Source organism: Notechis scutatus, chromosome 3 (assembly GCF_049901735.1).
Source record: "Notechis scutatus isolate UNSWTSFEM ecotype Mainland chromosome 3, rNotScu1.2, whole genome shotgun sequence".
Lineage (NCBI taxonomy): Eukaryota > Metazoa > Chordata > Lepidosauria > Squamata > Elapidae > Notechis > Notechis scutatus.
In genome coordinates this window covers 50282415-50305857 of record NC_142011.1, presented here as the reverse complement: position 1 = coordinate 50305857, position 23443 = coordinate 50282415, and the positions used below count along the sequence as shown (strand labels likewise).

The 23443-nt window shown below is 35.9% G+C and overlaps 1 protein-coding gene across 1 annotated transcript in view; it reads right to left on the bottom strand.

The window, feature by feature from the left end:
* Window positions 1-23443, bottom strand: part of ILRUN (inflammation and lipid regulator with UBA-like and NBR1-like domains) — a 30428-nt gene that overhangs the window by 6721 nt on the left and 264 nt on the right. The window contains exons 2-5 of the mRNA XM_087959055.1: window positions 21711-21856; window positions 19407-19561; window positions 12885-13082; window positions 9830-10158 (exon numbers count right to left, since the gene is read on the bottom strand). Coding sequence (XP_087815181.1) covers window positions 9830-10158; window positions 12885-13082; window positions 19407-19561; window positions 21711-21856 — 828 coding nt within the window. The remainder of the gene's footprint in view (window positions 1-9829; window positions 10159-12884; window positions 13083-19406; window positions 19562-21710; window positions 21857-23443) is intronic.

The window sequence follows — 23443 nt, the reverse complement described above, 5'->3', positions numbered from 1 at the left end:
GCAAAGGAAAAAAAAGAAAATAATAGGAATATAGAGGAGGAGAAGGAAAAGAGGAAAATCAATTTTTGGCTGCTCTGGGGGAAAACTCCCTGCATTTGCAGAAAAAACAGGAGGAGATAAAAAAACAAAACGAAAGGCTTTCTTAAAGAGAATCCAACTACACTGATAACAAATGACATAAATACTATTTTAAAAAACATTATTCCCTGGTTTTTGGGTGGCATACAACTTGCAGTTTTCTTACTGACTCACTTTAAATATGATTTTTTTTGCATAATCCTGTACAGCTATTTTGTTATGTTGGCCGAGAAATCAAGACTGCTGTGCAAACCAATACAGCAGTGCCTTTTTGTCATCCAACTTCACATGCCAAATGTGTACATTACATTTTATTTAATAAAAAAGTCATTACTTTTGATATTATTGTTATTGTTATTGTTGTTATTATTCAAATAAAATAAAACTAGTTCTTCCCTTTAACTGCAAAAATTACCTTAAACAATAAAGATAAGCACAAGAATAAAAGGATTTTGAAGTAATTTCCATTTCACATAAGATTTACAAAACACAAAGGGTGGCCTGTGTTGTTCTCCAAGTTCATTCAAGGAAATAATTAACATTTCTTGTTCAGAATCTTCAACAGAAGCTAGTTCTTACCTCACTGGTGATATTATTAATTGGGAGATAACATTTTGGATTCTCTTATCCCACCTAGCTTCCTTTTAAATGTAGTTACACACCAAGACTTAGAAAACATTGGAGAACTATATTGACTCTATTTTGCTTTTGTTTGTTATACAGTTTGAATAAATAAAAGAACAGTTTATTAGACATTAGCTTTTGACACCTGGCTGCAAAATAAAACAGAAATATCCTAACTTACAGTGATGGTAACCTCAGATAATGCTACTCAATCACCTTCTTTTTGTCATTATTTCCTGGGCTGTTCCCGGTCACTGCTTCTCTAAACTACCTAGGGCTTTCTTCTGAATCACTTATGTAAACTGAACACAAACGGAGCATTTTGTACTATATTTTGTTAAACGCTCACTATACAAATATAATGCAATAACCCAAATCTCTTCCCTATAATTCATTGGTTCATTTTGCTGCAACTTTTCTATACATGTTTCTTTTTCAAGAAAAAGATATTGCACTTTTAGCTTGTATTTCTTCAGAACACAGAAAGAAGAGTAAAATAAAATACTATTTTCTTATATATCTCTTCTGCATGTATTACTAGCATAGAAATATTTATCTTTAACATAATTATAAATAATCTAGGAGTTGCCTCCAGAAGAACTTCCTCGGTTTTAACATTTTCTATTAACATTCAGTTTTCATACAAACCATAGTGAAATGGCATGAAACATATTTCTTGTTATATAGATTAGATTTCATTTTTTAAAAATATTACATTCGCTTTGCTAAACACGTTTTTCTTAAACCACAAACTTAACAAGCCAAAATTCTTGCTGAAAAATTGGGGGTTGGACATGCAAAACAACTAATTATATAATACTAAGCCATTTTGGCTTAAGTGTCTCCCTGAGAAAAACACAAAAATATTCTTAGTGTATAACATATCTTTCGGGCAATGTTAAACCATACATACATATATTATAATTGTTTGAATTATGTATATATATGCTACTTGTACAGAAATAAAATCAATGTGGGTTTTCCAAATTTACAGTCCATAAATTAATGGAAATCTGTTCTATTCAAAAATGAGTAAAGCCCACCAATTCAGTCTGGAGCCTGCTGTTCCTCAAGTTAATGAACTAAATTATGTGCCTAAGATTGTCTGACATATCAGTCAGATAGTTGATTTTAAAAAAATCATAACTGTGGTATGTTCCATAGAAATATACACAAGAACTTTCTCCCAATCATGAACAGGCATACTTTTAAATTCTATTATCAAAACAGACACACACTTACCAATTGCTTTAAGAAATAATTAGAAAAAGTCTTAAGACTTTATGTTTTGTGACTAGCACATGCCCCTTCTCAATTCCTTACTGGCACTGGGCCAGTCACTGTCTCAGTTTAAGTACCTCACAGGGTTCTTATAAATGTACAATTGAAAAAGTCTTAAAGTCCTAGTGGAAAATAAAAATAGACTTGGAAAGCATAGTTGTGTTAAGGGATAGTAATCATTCAAAATAATTAGCATGTAAAATGACAGATCGCAAACAATCTACTATTATAAACTGTCTATTGACCTCACTCCTTTCCTAAGAGGTGTCTGTAGGGGGCATGCATAAGCACACCAATGTGCCTACCGTCCCTCTCCTATTGTTTCTTTTATTATTATTTTTTATTTTTCTTATATGTATCCATTTCATGTATTCATAACTATGTTTATACTTATACCTGTTATCTTATAATCGCTTGACAAAATAAATAAATAAATAAAATAAACTGCTTTGTGTACATATTTAAATACAAAGTGCAAGCTAGATCCATTACTACACTGGAAAAATTTGGTTTTCAGATGCTCTGTACTCTTTGTATTAGCATCTTTTTCATATTTCTCAACTTTTACTTCCTCAGAAACAATATGAGACTGGATATAAATGGAGTACCCACCAGGAGTGTTGATATATTACTTCCTCTCTCAGTGACACAAGTATTAAAAGCAATGGGCTACTCCGTATAGCCTAATATAATTCTCTAGTCGTCCATCCCTATTCACAGCTCCATACAATTATGTTTATTGTAATTGGCTTCATTTGCTTGGCATGATACTTTAAAAATATATTTATAAACAGAACGAACATTTTCCATAAAATAAGAGATAGCTTATTCAGAAGGAACTTGAATTATAATAATTTCTGTTTTCATTTTGGGGATGAGTGCATTCAGAAGTGTAACATTAGCTAAATATGTAAGTTCTTAACTTATGAAAATGGGTGCCTGCCCATTACGGTTTTAAGTGGTGATGGCTGTTAAATGAGAATGTCTCACCTAATGACCCACAACTTCTGCTCACCCTGATGGAGTTGTAAAACAAATGTGTGGGTCGTTAAGTGGAGCACAAGGTGCCTCAGGGTGGTTGAGGCTCTGGGAGACCTCCCACGCTCCCCTGTGCTTGCTTCTCTTCCCACCCCATAGTCCTTGGGCCTGCTTTCTCCCTATCAGGTCTCTACAGGTTTTCCCCCCTGCATACTGCAGGTCCCTGCAAGCATTCCCCACACTAGCTCCCCAGAAGCCTTCCCCCGCCTCATGCAGGGCTTGGGTCTCCTCCCCATCCTGTCACCCATTGCACATTTATTTTTTGAAGATTCCAGAGCTCCCGAGCCTTCTCCCACACTATGCAGACCACATTATGGAAGCAAAAGACATCATTCATCCCTGGGCCATGTGGCAGCCTCCCAGTAGCAGATGTCATTTCAGTGCAACCACAAGAAATTGTGGGCATGCTGAAAATAACAGCCACTTCTGAGAGATAGCCACACAGCCCAGGGATGAGCGGCATGCTCTCCTTCCCCAACATGAGGTCTGGACATCACCAAAAGGTCAGTGTGCGATGGGTGATGGGGAAAGGGAGCAGGCCCAAGGCCTGTGGGGACCTGGCAGGATAGATTGGAGAGAGAAAGGTGGGGGCACTGTAGCATTCCCGTAGCTTGTCTTAAGAGCGAGTGACTGGGGTTTGAAATAGGGATCATAAGTAGCTCCTGGGGGCTGGCATCTTTGAATGGCCACCAAATGGCCAGTTTTTAATCAAGGACTCTCTGTAACAAGCTCCTTTAAAAAAAAAGAAAATGATGAGGCAAACCAGATCCTACAAACATGGGGAAGGCCTAGTGTTTTGTGTATATGTTGTTTTTTTAAAAAGAGAATTGCTAGTGCCTCTACTCCTGCATTAGCCCAACTGTTTCACAAAAATGGTTTACCACAAAGATGTTACTTTACTATATAATAAAATAGAATCTGTGTGTGTGTGTATGTGTGTGTGTATATATAGAGGTGGGCTGCTGGGGGTTTGCAGGGGTTTGGGAGAGCCCCTAGATAAGATTCTGTGCAGTTCAGAAAACCCACAAATCCCATGGCTGGCCCCACCCACCCTTCCCCACTCCTCCCAGGAGTCCCCACGCAACCTGTTTTGGATGCAGGTAAGTGCAGAGCGCGCCCAGAGGCTCGGGAGGGCGAAAAACAGGCCTTCCGGAAGTTCGGGAAGGCCGGAAATGGGCCCGTTTCCAGCTTCCAGAGAGCCTCCGGAGCCCAGGAAGGCCGGTTTCACCCTCCCAGAGGCTTGAGGATAATCTTAAGATCTTCCATTCATATAGGAAAACATTTAATTTGACGCTCAAAATCATTGCAATGTGAATGCAATGTTCTTTGAATGAACATTTCTTTTAGTAATGTTATCCAAGATTTAATTAACTGAAAAGACTGTAACTGACATAATTGGCTTAATTATACAACTGACTGAATTTATAATTTATGAGCAAACTAGTAGACTTAAAAAAAGTTGATGTTGCTGCTGAGAAAAAAATTGCAAACTAATAAAGCACCTGTGTTAAAAAAATTTAAATAATACTATTTCTATTATCACATTTTAATATTAAAAGGCTCGTTTTTTTCCTCAAACACTTGAACCACAGAGTAGACAAATGCCCCATATGATTCAGTGAATTAGAACGGAGCTGTCCATCCATCATATATACATGAGAAACAGTTTGGTTTTGTGGTTAAGGCACCTAGCTAAAAACTGGGAAACCATGAATTCTTAGGCATAAAGCCAGCTGGATAACTTTGGGTAATTCACTCTCTTTCAGCCTTAGGTTAGGAAGAAGGCAACCGCAAACCGTTTCTAAAAATCTTGCAAGAAAACTGCAGGGATTAGTCCAGGCAGTCCCCAGGAATCGAGGCTGATTTGAAGGCTCACATGCATGCAAGAACAAAAAAGTAAATTTGATCACAGCAGGTAGCATCACCTAACTCAGGGGTCCCCAACCACCGGTCCGCGGACCGGTACCGGTCCACGGAACAAGTCCTACCGGGCCGCTGGCTTGCTGGGCGCCGCCATCTTTTTTTGATGAAAAAGTGCTTCCGGTGAGCTTTTCCGGGTAGAAAGCTCACCGGAAGCACGTTTTCATCAAAAAAAGATGGCGGCGCCCAGCTGATGCCGGTACCGGGCCGCGGCGTAAAAAAGGTTGGGGATCACTGACCTAACTGACCTTGTCCATTTCTATGAAAAATGTAAGTAGAGAGGTTCTTGGTTAGTATTTTGGTAGATCACAAGAAAATCCCAGGTCTATAAACAAGACCAGAAAGTTGAAAATCATTCCAGAAGGAAATCTTAAGCTACTTCTATACTATGGTTAAGAAAACAGGGTGGATATATCTGAAGAGTCACCAGGAATTGAGTTCGATTCAAGGGACACTTTATACATTATACATGCAAACCATTTTTGCCCCTATCATCTTCACTTTGTTTTCAGTTAGGTTTGCAAAGAAAGTTACCTATTCTTTACCAAGATATAAGTATATTAGAAATGCAAACTTGGTATTAACATTTATAAAAAATTTATCTTGCCTTTTTGATTATTAAAATTATATTTAGCATAAGCTAATAAGTATGCTCATGATAATCTATCCTCCAGCAATTCATATGACCAAAAAAATCAAAGCTTCTATTTGCCACATCTTAGTCAAAATGCACATTTATTGTAGGATTTACTTTTTAAAATACTTTCTCACAATGATTTTTTTAAATATATTTTATGTTCCTTAATCTAAATCAAGAATATATCATCATGTGGAATTGGCTCCAGTGTTTAGTTTGTGTATTGGTGGACTTTTTCTTCCAGTATTATGAGACAATTGATTAGAACAATTATTAATTGTTAACTATTTCATATATTCATTTATTTATTGCTTGACTTCTATCATATACCATACTAAATGCTTTCAGCAACCAATTTTCAACTTTATAAACTCATGCTATGTATTCCATAATTCAACCCATTCACTTTAGAAGCATTTTCACTATAATCAGTCCCTGGCTGATATAAGGCCAAGCAATACTTCCTACATTTTGTTTACTGAAAATGTATAGAAGATTACAATTAGAGTTCTGCCAAACATTTTTGAGGCACACTCAACAAATAATTTGGCACACTTTCCTTCAACATGGGGTAACAATATCAGCATTTTCCAATAATTAAGCTCCAATCCTATCTTCATGCACACTTTAAATAAATCAGACCTTCCACAATCAATCAATGCCACTGAACATTTCTCGTTACATCATCTATAACTGCAACTGTACCATTTTGAACCTTGCCTATTTATAATTTCATTTTCTTTTTTCTACAGCTAGTTTATTGCATTCATTTCATTTTGACTCTTTGTTTTCAGATAGATCTCTAAAATACTTTCTTCAGCATTCCCTCGCCTGTTTCATCTCAAATTATTATCACTTTCATTTTTTATTCCAGTAAGTCTGCTGAAGGATTTGTTTAGCTCTCTTCAAAAGCCCTCTTTTACTTGCATCAAAATTATTCTGCCTCTCAATCATTTGTCATCATTTTTTTTGTCTTGAAATATTATTTATATCTTTATGTCATCTTTATTTTTTGTAATGTTTTCTATTAGATTTTGCTCACCATTACAGTCTGTTTAACCAAGGAATCCTTGTCATATTTTCCATTAACAAACTCCACATAGTTCTATGGCAATATGAACCATAATTCTTTTAATTCTGTTCCAATCTGTTGACGTGTTCCCTTTCATTACATACTCTTTTTCATTCATTTTGCCGGTAGGTTCATCTAGCTTTTAATACTTTTCATATGGCACTAATCCTATTTCCACTTTTGTTTTTTGGTGGTTTTTTTTACGTTTCTTCGTGTCATTTTTTTCCAAAAGCCCCTCTTGACACTATTATAAAATGGTCTACCCAACACTCAAAATGTTTTATCTTCCTTGTCATCATTCAACCTTTTATTACAATTAAATGCTTTTAAATGTATACTTATCTATTGGACGTTATTGGTCATAACCACCAATTATCCTTCTCAATCATTGTTAGGTATGAATGGCACAAACACTGTATGTACTGTCTCATCTTGTTCCCACTCATCCAGTTATGACATGTAACAAATAAATACTAGATTATTTTAATTTAGAATGTTATACAATTCTTCCCAAAATTTATCTCTGTTTTATTGCCATTCATTGAAACCAAACTAGATTCTGACTTTCATACATACAACATAGAGGACACAATTCATATTTTCTGATATACATTTTATTCATAATTCAAAGTTAAATTTTTATCTTCACTTCTGTGTATGTATTCATCAATTCCTCTGCCCATAAGTATACTACCTTCAGTTAGATGTGTTACTTTCATCTCCTTTCTCTTAACTTACAGCCTTTCTTTATGAATCCATGTTCTTTTAAAATTCATGCTGGCCTTTTATTCGTTTTACAAATTGTAGTCTTCTATATGATGGTCCCAAGATATTTCTGCTGTGCATCATAACTTAGTCAGTCAAGGCCTTCGCATAATGCTTTACAGTTAATATAGAGAATATATAAACTAGGATATCAGCTTTAGTTGTGTCAGTATCTCCTGCAAACAGGAAGGATAATATCAGGAAGTTCTGGAAAATTTGGGGCAAATCTTGTATATAATCACATGCACGATCCTGCTATGTTCTATGCAAATTAGAATCTCTAATCAAAAGAATATTCTTGCACACTACCTTACTGTTGATTTCACTCCAAAACTAGGACATATATGAAGTATATGCTCAGGATACAGTAACACAAGTCAATGAGCCTTGAAGTCTTTTAACTCATATTATCATATTTAATTTGAAGTACAGGTAGTCCTCAACTTACAATAGTTTATTTAGTGACCGTTCAAAGTTACAATGGCACTGAAAAAGTGACTTATGACCATTTTTCACACTTATGACTGTTGCAGCATCCCCATGGTCATGTGATAAATTCAAATGCTTGTCAACTGGTTCATATTTATGATGGTTGCAGTGTCCCAGAGTCATATGACCACGTTTTGAGACCTTCTGATAAGCAAAGTCAATGGGAAAGTCACTTAATAACTTATTACAAACTTAACTGCAGTGATTCACTTAACAACCGTGGCAAGAAAGGTCGGAAAATGGGCAAAGCTCATTTAAAATATGTCTCGATTAACAACAGAAATTTTGGACACAATTGTGGTCATAAGACAAGGACTACCTGTATTTTTAGCTTTAAGAATCTGGAATATCCTACAACAGTTGGGTTTCCACTCTAAAATATACAATTTACATCCTTGATTTATTCACTTATTTATCAATATATTTAACTGAATTATTTTCATCTTGAAGCAACTATATTCTAGGATCATCTCCAAATGTTCTCATCCTACTCTGTTTACACACCTTAGTAAACTAATTCTATCACCTGGAGCTGTACCTTTAGAGGTTCATTTGGGAACATACAAGACCCAAAGGCAAAATTAAGAAAATTAAGATGGTAGATAGCCAGACACCAGTGTTTGAAAAATCTGTAAGTCATTTGACAAAAAAGGAAATTAAAATAAATCACAAATAATAGCATGACGTTTTATTTAACCCTCAATCAAGCAACTTTTTCTTTAAAAGTAAATTCAACTGTTCTCAAGTTTCTTAGGAAGTTTTCACTGAAATTTATATTTTCCTCACACCAAATCTGTCTAACACGAAGTCCTAAAGTTTTTGCTTCTCCTCTTGTTCATTCTTTGATACACTGGTTCAATGCACAATGATGTTGTTCTTGTCATAATTCCAAAATACATTTTCCGCATCATGTGACCACTCCAATATATCTTTAAATTCTTTTCCTCTTTCTTAAGCAAGCCAACCATTTTACTCATCCTATTTTCAAACTTAATCCAACAGACATTTATCCCCCTGCCAAGAATAACATAAAATGCATATTGAATAGGCTTAGGTTTAAGCCCATTTCTGTCAGAGATGAGTCACGCTGGGAGAGGAGGGGGTGGGGAGGTGTCAAAGCCTTCATTCCTCTAGGGATCAGATGTTACTTGGTGAGGTAGGTGGAGTTGAAGAAAAATAAAATAAACCACCCTACACATCCTCCCTCCTTTCATCACTATGTCATCAAGATCTTTTCTGACATAGTTTCTTCTCTTTTAACATTGTAAGCTATCAATGAGTATGAAATAAAAAATACTGTATGTAGCACTAAGACTGTAAATTATCCAAGTTTTGATTCAGTTTAAACACAAGCTGTATACAGCATATTAAACTATGATAGATTCAGTACATGCAAGTTGTCTATATTACACTGGGCTGAACAATTAATTCTATAACTTTCTACATGGCAATATAGTTAGGTGTGTGTTTGTATGTGTGTGTTACCGTTATCAAAGGGGGAACTAAAACATTTAAAATAACAAATTAAAGTTCAATAAAAATCAAAGATAATGTTGTTCTTGTCATAAAAGTATTAAGCATCTGTTTATCACTTATTTTCCAAATCTAATTGCATAACTTTGTTTTATTATTTCACAGAACTTTAATTTTAAGCATAGCCTTAAAAAAATTAGTTTTCTTGTTTTCGCACTGTCAAAACCAGCATGCATTATCCATTTTTTTAAGTTTAAAGCTTTTCATCACAGTCGTGTTTAAACCTGTTTTTAATTCAGAAGACCTTGCAAGATAAACAGTAGGATTCAGTACAACAGTACACCATTACAACCGGAGGTAACAAGGAGAAGCTACTGTCTGAAGGAAGGACCGACATAGTACAGGGCATTGACTCATTGCCTTCCCATCTCTTGTATCCCCAGGGCACCTACCTTACTGTATGTCACTACTGATAAGTTGTTTGAGTGACTGCTGGGGGAGAGATTTACAGAGTTTTGTGACAGTTCAGTCTGATCTTGTTCAATTTGGTCAGGAGCAGGCCCCCACGTGTTTTTGCTGATTGTGTCTAGCTCGGAACCCCCAGGGTCTTTTAAGTTGTTTTCATCTGGTTGCCTGTTCTTCTGTGGAGAGGCGAACGGATTAAAGTTTCCTTCTACCTTACGATGTGGTTGCGTGTTGAACTCTGTTTCAAAAGATGATAGCTGCTGCGTTACTCCTAAAAGTCCTCCAACTTCCACACTAAGGATCACCCAGATGATATCTATGAAAAAAGATCTTGGATAAGTACATGTTATACCTTATGTATCACTTTACCACATTGATTTTCAAGTTAGCATGCTGCTTATGAACTAAGTATATGCAATAAAAAAGAGCAAGTACAATCTCCCTCACCAAAACCAATCAGGACTCAATTTCCTACATGCTGAAGCCATTACAAAAGATACCAAAAAAAAAAAAAAACCATTCTGAGAGTTGAAAGTTATATACTGACATCTTCTGGTAAGTGTAATATTTACTCAAGTACCTTCCTAATATGACACACATAGTGTAAAATCTATTAATAATGTTGTTCTCGTATTTCATTTGGAACAGCAAAATCTGGGAGCAAATATTAATTTTATACCACTAAGCAATACAAATAAAATAAGTCAGTTTTATGAATCACACCTGCAAAAGAATACAACAATGTAAAGTGCTTTTACTCAATAGTTTTCAAAATATATTCATTTCCTTCTACCTGAGTTTTCCATATTTTTCCTCCAAAGGTCAGCCAGCACTATGTACATTAATAATTTTCCAAAGAAAAGTCAATTTAGTAAAATGTTAATTGTTAATAACAGTAAACAAAAATTGAACGTTGTCATATTATTAATCTGAATATATTTTTGCAGGGGAAAAATACTCTTTATTACTCTGACAGCCAGTTTGATGAACTGGTTAAGGCATCAGGCTAAAAAGAGGGAGATTATGAGTTCTAGTCCCATTTTAGACATAAAACCAGTTGTGTGATCTTGGACTAGTCATTTTCTCTCAGCCTTAGGAAAGAGTTTCCAAAAACCTTACCAAAGTTTCCAAAAACCTTGTCAAAAATTGCAGACATGTCTAGATAGTCTCCAAGAAACAAATGAACAGAAAAAAAAATACTCTAAAAAATGATGTCTATGGAGATTCTCAGTCATCCATGCCATGGTTATCCCAAAGGTGCTTTTTCAAGAACCAACTGGACTTTCTGGTTTTTCTTTGAAGATGTTAGGAGAACATAGGAAAACAAACCCATCTGCATTTAAGCAAAGTTCACATTTTGGACAGAGAGGACTGCTGGTTTGAAAGAAGGGTCAATCAAAGAGGCCAGCTATGTCAAAATAGAACAGCCCTCTTTCAACAGAAGGGGAGGGATATGGCATCATCTATCTCCAGTCTTCAACATAGTCCTTTCAAGAGCTCCAAGAAGGCTGCACACCCATTTGCACCACACAGATAAACCTCCAGATGACCATAATTACTTGCTAAAAGAATGCAAATGACCAGCTATCTGCAAGGAGTATAAATCCTTCCATTCCCCACCATCCAGTCAGAGCTGAAGAAGCTTCTTAGATGAGAAGCAAAATGGGTTGCTTTCTTCAAAGAAATACCAGAAAGTCCAGTTGCCTCTTGAAAAAGCACCTTTTGGTCTAAAAGATGATGAAATATTAAGAGAGATGCCATATGGATCAAATCACTCTTACTGAGCCCTTCAACATCCACAAAAAGTTAATTAAGACTCCAAAGCAGATCTGAATATAGTCAAAAAACTAAACATCCTTTTTTTATTTCTTTCCTTACAATTTTCAGAAACTCTATTAGGCGTATTCATATTAGCACAGGATGAGTGATTATTACAAAGTTATCTAGGACTCAACAAATACTAAAATGATTGTTCTGCAAATTTATATGTACATAAAGGGAGCTAATATATTGTAATGGTTAAGATGTACTGCAACTAAGGAAAGCTCTAGTCCATTTTTAACAAAGGAAGTGGTAGGTTTGGGTCAAGCAAGCACTTTCAAGCCATCCTATCTCACAGACTGGTATAAAATAATGGCAAAAAATAGGAAGACAAGGGTATGTACAATGGGCAGGATATAAATCAAATAAGGAAGACCGGGTGTTGAAATATGTTAATTTTAGGGGTTACATCAAATAATTGTTCAATAGATTTTTTTTAAAGGAAACAATGACTTAATAAAGTTTTCTCCAAAACAACAGCATTTCTATCGAGGAAAAATCATTTTTATTGTAAAAATCATATACTTTTCCTGTTCTTGGAAAAGCAATTGCCGAAAAAGAATCAGTGGATTATCTTTGAAGTGGCTATGGCAAAACAGCATTATAAGCAGAGTAATTTCGCTTTTGCAACAAAACAGTGTAGAATGTAATTCTGTAAACAATTCCACTTAAATTGTTGCTCCCTTCAGTCTGCTTTCTTCATTCATTTTAATAGGTTCTATTTATCAAATGTATATGGCCACCCATCTTATGCAGGGTGACACTGGGCCATGTACAATATACAATTAAAACGTATTATAAAACCATCTGAGCTGTTCCTGTACCTTCTGCATGTGAAGGAGAGTTGCCTGCCCTCCTTCAGGAGGCAGTTCTTTTGCGCCATTCACTTAATATCTCATGCAGTTACTTAATGACCACACTGGGAATGATGGGGTTGCAGTTGTTGAGAAGTCAGTATGTGGGTGTTTTGCTTAATGATTGCTTCACTCACCATCCCAATTGTGGTTGTAGGTCTACCTGTATTTTCACAGTAAAAGTAGACCATTTTAGTAGGATACAATATGTTTAAAAAAGGATGTTAACTCTGACGTGTCAATCTCTTACTAAGTATGACTGTAGCTAATAGAAAATATTAGTTCGACATGAACCAGAAGTCTTAGCAGCACTAATACTTCTTCAAACTCTGCTAATAAAAATGATAAATGAGAAAGTAGTACTTACCTCCATAATAAAGTCCTGTAGCAGTGCACATCCGCCACTGTCCTTGATACATTCCTGCAGTACTGGGACTGCACATCTGAACGCTGACATCTGTAATCTCCTGGGGTTCCAACGATTGGACCATTACCATGTTCACATGGCCAAACTGATCTCCCCCAACATATTTGAGACAAACTCCTGGTGGCCATGCTTCTGTCCCTATGTTTAGCAAATGTAGCATTAAACCATTTGTCATTCATTACAATCATGAAAAAAATACAAGCATAAGCATCTGATTATACTTTTCCCATTACATGTACATCATTTCATTATATAATCAAGGAAAGATTAATAACTGCCAGATAAAAGACAGATCATTTTGCAAAGTTCCATTGTTCAGGATGGAAATTCCACCTCTGTCTGACACAAGACTTATTCTTATAAACCCCATTCTTATAAACTGAATAAAAACATACCAATATATTGAAAAGGAAAGAATCCTGCTGATACAAGACACAAGACTTCTTTGACATGAAAAGTGTATAACTAAAATTAATTATGTTTAATCAGTTAACTAAAAGTATTAACTTTTATTATATATAAACTAAAAGCTTTGCAAAACCTTAGGGTCAATATTCTGGTTATTCAATATCATTTATCAAGTTCACAAATAAAGAATACAGCAGTAGCATCCACTGAACTTGCAATGATATCCATCTGACCTCATCACCTTAAAAATAAATACTTAAACTAAAATTAAGAATAGTTTGATAAAGTTGTAAAAATATCCTTAATACATGTATTTCAATAACATATGCAATACCAATGGTCTTCAACTTATTGATAATACAAAACAAATGGGGTAGATTTAAAAATACAAAAAAGACAGATACCATACAGGAATCCTCGATAATCAAGATATTAACTTGCTTCGGTTAGTGGAAAATATATATTAGAATAGAATAGAATAGAATAGAATAGAATAGAATAGAATAGAATAGAATAGAATAGAATAGAATAGAATAGAATAACTTTATCGGCCAAGTCAAGGAATTTGTCTTGGTGTAAATATTCTCAGTATACATAAAAGAAAAGATACATTCGTCAGGAGTCGAGAATCATAAGGTACGACTATGATAGTCATAGGGTACAATAAGCAATCAATCATACTAGGAAACAATCAATATAAATCGTAAGTATACAAGTGGCAAAGTTACAGTCATACAGTCACAAGTGGGAGGGGATGGGTGATAAGGAGTGATGAGAAGATTTAACAGTAATAGTAGTGCAGACTTTGTAATAGTTGAACAGGGTTGAGGGAATTATTTGTTTAGCAGAGTGATGGCTTTCGGGGAAAAACTGTTCTTGTGCCTAGTTGTTCTGGTGTGCAATGCTCTATAACGTCGTTTTGAGAGAAGGAGTTGAAACAGTTTATGTCCGGGGTGTGAGGGGTCTGTAAATATTTTCACAGCCCTCTTTTTGACTTGTGCAGTATATAGGTCCTCAATTGAAGGCAGGTGGGTAGTAATTGTTTTTTCTGCAGTCCTAATTACTCTCTGAAGTCTGTGTCTGTCCTGTTGGGTTGCAGAACCAAACCAGACAATTATAGAGGTGCAGATGACAGACTCAATCATTCCTCTGCAGAAGTGGATCAGCAGCTCCTTGGGCAGTTTGAGCTTCCTGAGTTGGTGCAGAAAGACCATTCTTTGTTGTGCTTTTTGATGAAGTTTTTGATGTTAGGTGTCCATTTTAGGTCATGTGATATAGTAGAACCTAGAAATTTGAAGGTCTCTGCTGTTACTGTCTTTACGGTGTTGTCTAGTATTGTAAGAGGTGGTAGTATGGGAGGGTTTCTTCTAAAGTCTACCACCATTTCTACAGTTTTGAGTGTGTTCAGTTCTAGATTGTTCCGGTTACACCACGAGGCAGGTTGTATAACCTCCTGTCTGTATGCGGATTCGTCGTTGTCTCGAATGAGACCAATCACTGTTGTGTCATCAGCAAACTTCAGTATTTTAACAGATGGATCATTTGAGATGCAGTCATTGATATATAGGGAGAAGTGGAGAAAGCACACAGCCTTGGGGGGGCCCTGTGCTGATTGTACAGGTATCAGATGTGATTCTGCCTAGCTTTACCTGCTGCTTCCTGTCTGTTAGGAAGCTTATGATCTACTTACAAGTGTGTTCAGGTACCGCTAGTTGGTTTAATTTACTTAGAAGAGTGTCTGGAATGAATGGTATTGAATGCTGAACTGAAGTCTACAAAGTAACTTATTTTTGGTGATATAATTTAGACACAAAAATAAGGGCTTATTCTGAGTTATAGAAATTTCTGGTAAGGAAAACAATGTGATGTTTTTTACTTAATATGTATATTAAGTAAAATCCTGCAAAATAAGTTATCCATCTATTACTATCATGAAGTATATGTGCTTCGATCTGTGCATGAAGCATTCAATACTGCCTGAATAATTTGCACATCTTCAATAGTTATAGAAGGGTTTGTTTGGCCCATTCAACCCATCTCTTGCTCAGTGCAGGAATTCAGTTTAAAGAATCCATCTATCAGATGGCAGTCCAACTTTCTCTTGAACATATTTAATGAAGAGAAACCCACTACCTCCCTAGGTTTTCCAGAGTCTGCTTTCCTATAAGCCATTTTTATTTATTAAATATCAAAGGAACAAAACTTACATAGTTTGGAGAAACACATAGTCCTTTACCATAGACCAGTCATTTAACAATAGTTTGGAGTTTTGATGGCCTCAGATAGTTAAGCACTTCTAGTTGTTGCAAAATGTCGCACTTTCTCTCCCCTCCCCCATCACATGACTGCATTTTGGACACTTGGCAACTGGTCACATTTACAACTGGTTGCAGCGTCACATGATCCCAATCTGCAATATTTTTTTTGCTAATTTCTAGCAGGTTTTGCTTGTTTCCAGCAAAACCACCTATCTGGGAGAAGTGTTCGCATTTGTGATTATGTGATTCATTTAACAATCATGATTAAAATAGTTATAAAATCAGGTCTAGTCATGAGGGTGCCTCAACTTATGACTGTCACTTTAGAACAGCTACTATAAAGTTAATATTGTATATTATTTAAGGATAACAACATACTTTATTTAAAGTTGGATATGTTTTGTAATACAATTGTCTTCTACATTCATGTATATAATAAGCTCATAGATACATAGATTCAGCAGTTCAAGTATATCCCGTCACTGCAATATTTGTCAGCACAGTTATTTCTCTTGCATCAGATCTAATTTTTCTGAGATAATCATATCCCTAAAGGCTAGTACATCTCATCTCATTTAACCTCTTCTGAAGTTTCATCATACTATTAACTCCGGGGATTTTTTTATATGTTGTGTATGCTATTCCAGCTTAATATTTGTGACTTTTTTCAGAGTTTTCTCCATTATAAAGTAAAAAAAAAAAGCGGGAAAATACAATCCAAAAGTATTAACTGTACCGTACTTAATTTAAGAAGGGAAAAGAATTCTGAACCAAATATTTTTGTAATTGAAAAAAATACAAATATCAAGGGAATGAAAGGCCCAAAGTAGACATTAACATTAGAATGTGTCAATATTCAAAACACAGGTAGCAACATAATGGCATATGTTTGAAATTCTCTATCGGGCAATCAAATCGGTCAGTTCTAGAGGAGATCAACCCTGACTGCTCTTTAGAAGGCCAGATCCTGAAGATGAAACTAAATACTTTGGCCACCTAATGAGAAGAAAGAACTCACTGGAGAAGAGCCTAATGTTAGGAATGATTGAGGGCAAAAGAAGAAGGGGACGACAGAGAATGAGGTGGCTGGATGGAGTCACTGAAGCAGTTGGCATGAGCTTAAATGGATTCTGCGAGGTGGTAGAGGACAGGAGGAATGTTGTCCATGGGATCGCGATGGGTTGGACACAACTTCCCGACTAACAACAATAGTTTCCTACTGCATTACGAAATCATGACTACAAAGAGAAACTAAGTGTCAGGAAGTCAAAGTAACAGTGAGGGAGCAACATTTACCATTTTGAAAGGGTTCCTCAGATTGGAAGTAGTCAGCCTAAGCCAGGGGTGTCAAACTCGATGTCACTGAGGGCCGCATCAGGGTTGTGTTTGACCTCAGGGGACTGGGGGCCGTTGACAGCTCAACGTCATTTGTCAAGGCTACGTTTTCAGCTGCAACAGCCTCCTGCCGCCCTCCGCCAGCGAAAACGGAGATCCCCGAGCTCAGTTTTCGCTGGCAGAGGGCTGCAGGAGGCCATCACAGCCAAAAACGGAGCCCAGGAGGGCCACGCATGGTACTCCCGAGCTGAATTTTCGCTGGCAGAGGCACTGCAGGCCGGTCTTTCACTGTTTCCAGGGCGGCCCCACAGGCCAGATCTAAGCACTCCACGTGCTGGATTTGACACCCCGAGTTTGATGCCCCTGGTCTAAGCTATCTGAGGAGAATAAAATGAATTCTCCATTCAATATCATAATTACCCTAATGGAAGATCATTATACATTTAAGACTATTAGAATAATGATAAGAAAAAACAGATAATCTTCTACATCCATCTTCTACACATACAAACTCAAGAATGAAAGAAATCCTAAAGATCTTCAACATAGGCATTATTCGAAACCATGACATCACTATACCAATGATGTAACTTATATAATCATGTGATGTCACTTATTCCACAAGAATTTATCCCTTTCCTATGTAAATATGGTGAATGTTAAATTTATGTATACATTTAAGTGTGCAGTTTGAAGTTTGTGTGCTATTTGAATTAATATTTCTGCAGAAACATGACTAAAAATGTGATCTGTGCTGCATCAAACTTCCCAGCCAAGATAAAGAGAGCCCAATAAATCAAAGCTTGTTATTTCAACAATATGAGGTCTATTTATATCTATCTATCTGCAAATATTGAGAGCCAATTTAGTGTAGTCCTAAGACCTGAAGCTAAAAACTGGGAGAATGTGAGTTCTAGTAATACCTTAGGCAGAAAACCATCTAATTAATCTTGGGCCAGCTTCTCTTTCAGCCCTAGAAAGGAAGCAATGGCAAACCTTTTCCAATACTTCCCAAGAAAACCACAGGAACATAACATAGTTAACAGATAACAGATAATCAGAGTTGGAAGGGACCTTGTAGGTCATCTAGTCCAACCCCCCGCCCAAATGGGAGACCCTACACCATTTCTGACAAATGGTAGTCCAATCTCTTCTTGAAGGTCTCAAGTGATGGTGCTCCCACAACTTCCGAGGGCAAGCTGTTCCATTGGTTGATTGTTCTCACTGTCAGAAAGTTTCTCCTTATTTCCAGGTTAAATCTCTCCTTGTTCAGTTTCCATACATCTTATCTGGCCTACAGGAGCTTTAGAAAATAGCTTGACCCCTTCCTCCATGTGGCAGTCCCTCAAATATTGGAAGACTGCTATCATGTCTCCCCTGGTCCTTCTCTTTACTAGACTAGCCAAGCCCAGTTCCTGCAACTGTTCGTTGTATGTTTTAGCCTCCAATTCCCTAATCATCCTGGTTGCTCTTCTCTGTACTTTTTCTAGAGTCTCAACGTCTTTTTTATAATGTGGTGAATGAAATTGGATGCAGTACTCTAGGTGTGGTCTTACTAAGGCTTTATAGAGTGGTATTAGTACTTCCCTTGATCTTGACTGTATCCCTCTGTTAATACAACTTAGGGTTGCATTAGCTTTTTTGGCTGCTGCTGCACACTGCTGGCTCATATTTAGCTGGTTGTCCACTAAGACTCCAAGATCCCTCTCACAGTTACTGCTATTGCGCCTGGTTTCACCCAGTCTATATGTGTACTTTTGGTTTTTCTTGCCTAAGTGTAGGACTTTACTTTTCTCTACATTGAATTTCATTTTCTTAGATATGGCCCAGTGTTCTAGTCTGTCAATATCCATCTGGATCTTGAGCCTATCTTCTTGGGTGTTAGCTATTCCTGCCAGCTTAGTATCATCTGCAAATTTGGTAAGTTCCCCTTCTATTCCCTCATCTAAGTAGTTAATGAAGATATTGAAGAGTACTGGGCCTAAGACAGAACCTTGTGGCACCCCACTGCTTACTTCCCTCCATGTAGACTTAGACCCATTAAGGACTACTCGTTGAGTACGGTTTGCCAGCCAGTTGCGAGTCCATCTAGTGGTGGTGCTATCTATTCCACTTTTTTCTAGCTTACTAAGAAGTAGGTTGTGGTCTACTTTGTCGAATGCCTTGCTGAAATCTAAATATATTATGTCCACAGTATTTTGCTGTGTACAGATCAAAGCAGAGAAGAGGACAACACAATATAACAACATAAATAAATCTGCAAGTATAAGACGAAACCTTCCTCTAACTTAAACAGGAATTATTTAGCCAACCCCTTCCTTTCATCCTTTCTTTTGAGAAAAGATCTTAGGCACAGGTACAAGTGTCCAGAAGTATTGATTAGTTAAACATTATATTTCTCGAAAAAAATATAAGAAAGCTAGATCAACACAAACATAGAGAAGAGACCTTCAGAAATCACCTGTGTTTTGTATTCTCCACGTTTTTGTAAACTGGGTATCTGGAGGGATGGATTCTCCTTCTCCTATAGTCACATCTTCTACAAAGGACATGGAGGGCACATTGATGTTTGGACTTTCAAAATCATAATATGCTCCAATGGCTGCCTGTAGATTCCTATAAAAACAAAAGAAGATTTTCAACCACAGAATGGTAAATTGGGTAAATAGAATTGCTACCTATTTGCAAGTTATTTTATATAGCTAGATATGCACCTGATTTTTTGTGCTCTTCTCTATCTGCAATATAAACATATCTACAATTTTGCAGATACCGAGCTTAAATAGCATGAATGTCAAATGCAGGCTAACTAGCATCATGCTGTCCTACTCTTTACATATGTACACATAAATAGAAATCTATGAAAAAAGTCTGTTATTCTCCTAGAGCATAATAGAATTGTGCCTGGATGCAAAATTGATTGATAAGGCTTTTTATAAATTAAATCTAGATTTTAAATCAAAGTTAACAGGGGGTAGTTGTGACTTTTGTTCAGATTCAACATTATTATAAAACAAATTATAGATGGCAAAATATACAAAGGCAATTGTGGTGAGTTAACTACGAATCATTCAGAAAAACACTGAAAACAAATCATTCTAGATAAAGACTTGCTTTGAATGTTTGAAGAAAACATATCTTGGGTTGTCTCTCAGTTCCTATACTTGCCACCAATCAAGGAACATTCAATGAGAGTCTGTGCTCTTGATTAAGGTATAGGCTGAATAGAGTGGCAATCTGGAATTCTGAATAATTTTGCAAGGCTTCTTCTACATACAGCTTGTATTTCGTAAAAAATCAATTTTGAGGTAAAAGCAGGTAAAATGCCATATTTAGCACTACTCTTCAAATCCATGTGGAATTTACTAATATGATGCCTCAGCATGCTTTATTATTAATAATGGTTATTATATACATCATGCTGAATACTATTTACAATTGTAATGCTTTATTAAAATATATTATTAAATTATATTTCTGCATATTTAGGAATTTGAAGCATAAGTTCCAACATAAAACAAATTGTTCTTGCTGATTCTTTGCAACTGAAATCACTAGAACCAAAGGGTCTGGTAGTCAAATAGGAATAACATTATTATTAATATATAGACCTCAAAAAGATTTTCATAAATAAATAAATTTCAGAAATATCCTTTATTTTTTCTGTTATGCCATCTATATATGTAGCCATATTATTTTTAATATCACAAAGACTAATCTTTTAAACTACTACTTTAACAATAAGGCAATTGAATACTTACTAAATGTTTTAAATGTTGTGCAATAGAAATATTGATAATATTAATATCAGGAATAACAAATTCCAGAGTATAAAATGGCTGAAATCCTAGTGATATGGAATGACAGTCTGGAAGAATTACGGTAACTTAATATTCTTTAGAACATTCTTTCCCAGGGATAAAATTCCTAATGTGCATTATGCACTGTATATTTATTAAGTTCATTTGAGATCAAGGGAATAAATTTAATATTCTTTAACAGGACCTTATATGGCTGACAACATAATAATCAAGCTGGTTATTCCAAAATTCACATAAATGTCAATGTCACAGTTATTAGCAGACCTGTCCACCGTGAATTTATCCAATCATCTTTTAAAGCCATCAAACTGTAGTAATCACCATGTTTTATAGTAATGAATTCTACGAATTTATTACATGCTGTATGAAGAAATGCTTTCTTTTTGTTAAAAGTCTCCTTCCAATCAAATTCCATTTATACTCCCTTAGCCTATAATGTTTTCCAAGGGAAAATTGTCTCTCTATTCACTTTCTCCATGCCATACACAATTTTATATATTTATGTATCTATTCCTTTGCCTTTTTCCAAAGTAGAATACTAAATATTCTACCTTTTTCTTTATAACTGCAGTCTTCTGCACTTTTTCCAGATTTGTTATATTCCTTTTGGGGTCTTGATGGGAAAGAATAGGATGCAACTCAACCTCACCAAGACTGAGGGGTTATTGGTTTTATGTGCACTAGATCAAGAAGCTGGAGCATTTCCATTTTTGGTACTGAATTGGATGGCACTACCCTGTTCTGACTTGGTGTGAAACCTGGGGGTTCTCTTGACTTGTAGCTCCTGCTTAAAGAATGAGTAGCTATTGAGGCCAGGGAGGCCTTTGCATAACTAGATTCTTGGCACCTGACATGTCTGTTCCTGGACTAGAGGCCTGCTCATGGTCATCATACCTTAAACACCTACCAATTGAACCACTGCAATGTAATCTTGATAGGATTACCCTTGAACACCATTTGGAAGCTCCAGTTGATCAATAATGTAGTAATACAGGTAGTTATGAGTGATGATGCCACTAGTCCACGAGCTGCACTGGCTCCCAATAGGCTTCTGGGTGTGATTAAAGTACTGGTTATCACTTTTATAGCTCTACAAGCAAAGGATTGGGTTACTTGAGGGACTGCATTCTCCCTCCCCACACATTCCCACCATGAGGATATACTCCAGATTCCTTCATTTAAAGCTTGTCATTTTATAGAACCTAACAAGCATGCTTTTTCTGTGGTTGCCCTATTCTCTGGAACTATTCTTCTCCTACGCCAGGCCTCAACTCTAATCCCTTTAGAAAAGCTGTTAAGACTTAACTATTTCCCCATATATTAGTGGCCAGTTGGGTGGGGTCCCCTTTTTATTGTTTTATCATGATGCTTGGTTGCCATTTTTATACTTTGTATTATAGATTGTAGATTAAATATGTTTTAATGTTATGTGGTTGCTGGGTTTTGGGAGGGGTTATTGTTTATTTTGTATTGTTTGTTTTATTTTGTTGTATGCTGCCCAGAGTTGCATTTTTTTAGATGGGCAGCCCTATAAATCTAATTAGTAATAAAGAAAGCATTCCAAAGGTGGATAAATAATTAATATGCATAAAGGTATTGCAATGCTGGCAGATTTTTTTTCAAACCTTTTCTTAATTATCCTAACACAAAAATTGTTCTTTTTCATAGCTGTCACACACTGAGTTGACATCCTTGCTGAGTTTTCACTGTGAACACAAAATTCATTTCTTGTATACTTATACACAACTCAGAATCCATCACTGCAGATATGAAGTGTCTATGTTCCAGTGTTGCTCACTTCACACCTACTTAATCTGTACCACATTTGTTGTTTGCATTATGTTTCATCTAATTTTACTACCCACATAGTTTAGTACTACCTATAAATTTGGTCAGCTTATTGTTTACTAAGCCACGATCAACTCCGATTTGCTCCAAGTTATGAAGTAACCAGAAACAGTTTGATGTAGCAATTAAACTAAAAAATAGGAAACTGAGTTTTAGTCCTGCCTTAGGCACAAAACCAGCTGGGTGGCCTTGGACCAGTCACTTTCTTTCAGTCTAGAAAAAAGGCAATGGCAAGCAATTTCTGAAAAGCCTTGCCAAGAAAACTGCAGGAATTTGCTCAGGTAGCCTCCACAATTGAACATGATTGAATGGAAGAAAAAATAATGAAGTAACCAAGCAAGATATCAAATTTAACATATTTGTGAAATTAGATAATTAATGAATTTGCCTCATAGAGAAAATAAAATATATTATGTGCATAGAGCAGAAGGTTATATTGAACTTTTCCTTCTTTAATCTCTTTAATGTTTTCAAAATTTCTCATGACACAAGCAAAAAGTTCAAAAGGCAGATTAGAAAGTAAAGGAGAAAGACAGCACCATTTACATACACCGAGGCAAAAAATATAAGATAGTATCATATGCTTTATGGGATTAAATAAAACTTATATCAATACGTACTACAATATTTTGACACAAAATATATAACCTACACAGTATTTTGCACAGAATATAATGTAGATTATATGAACAAAAAGTTCAGTCATATCTTATTTCATAATCACTTTTGGATATAACTAATTTACAACTAAAGAAAAGTTGGCAAGGTAACTCTGGGCTAGTCACTGTCTCTCAGTCCAATACACCTCAAAGATTGCTATTGTAGGGAA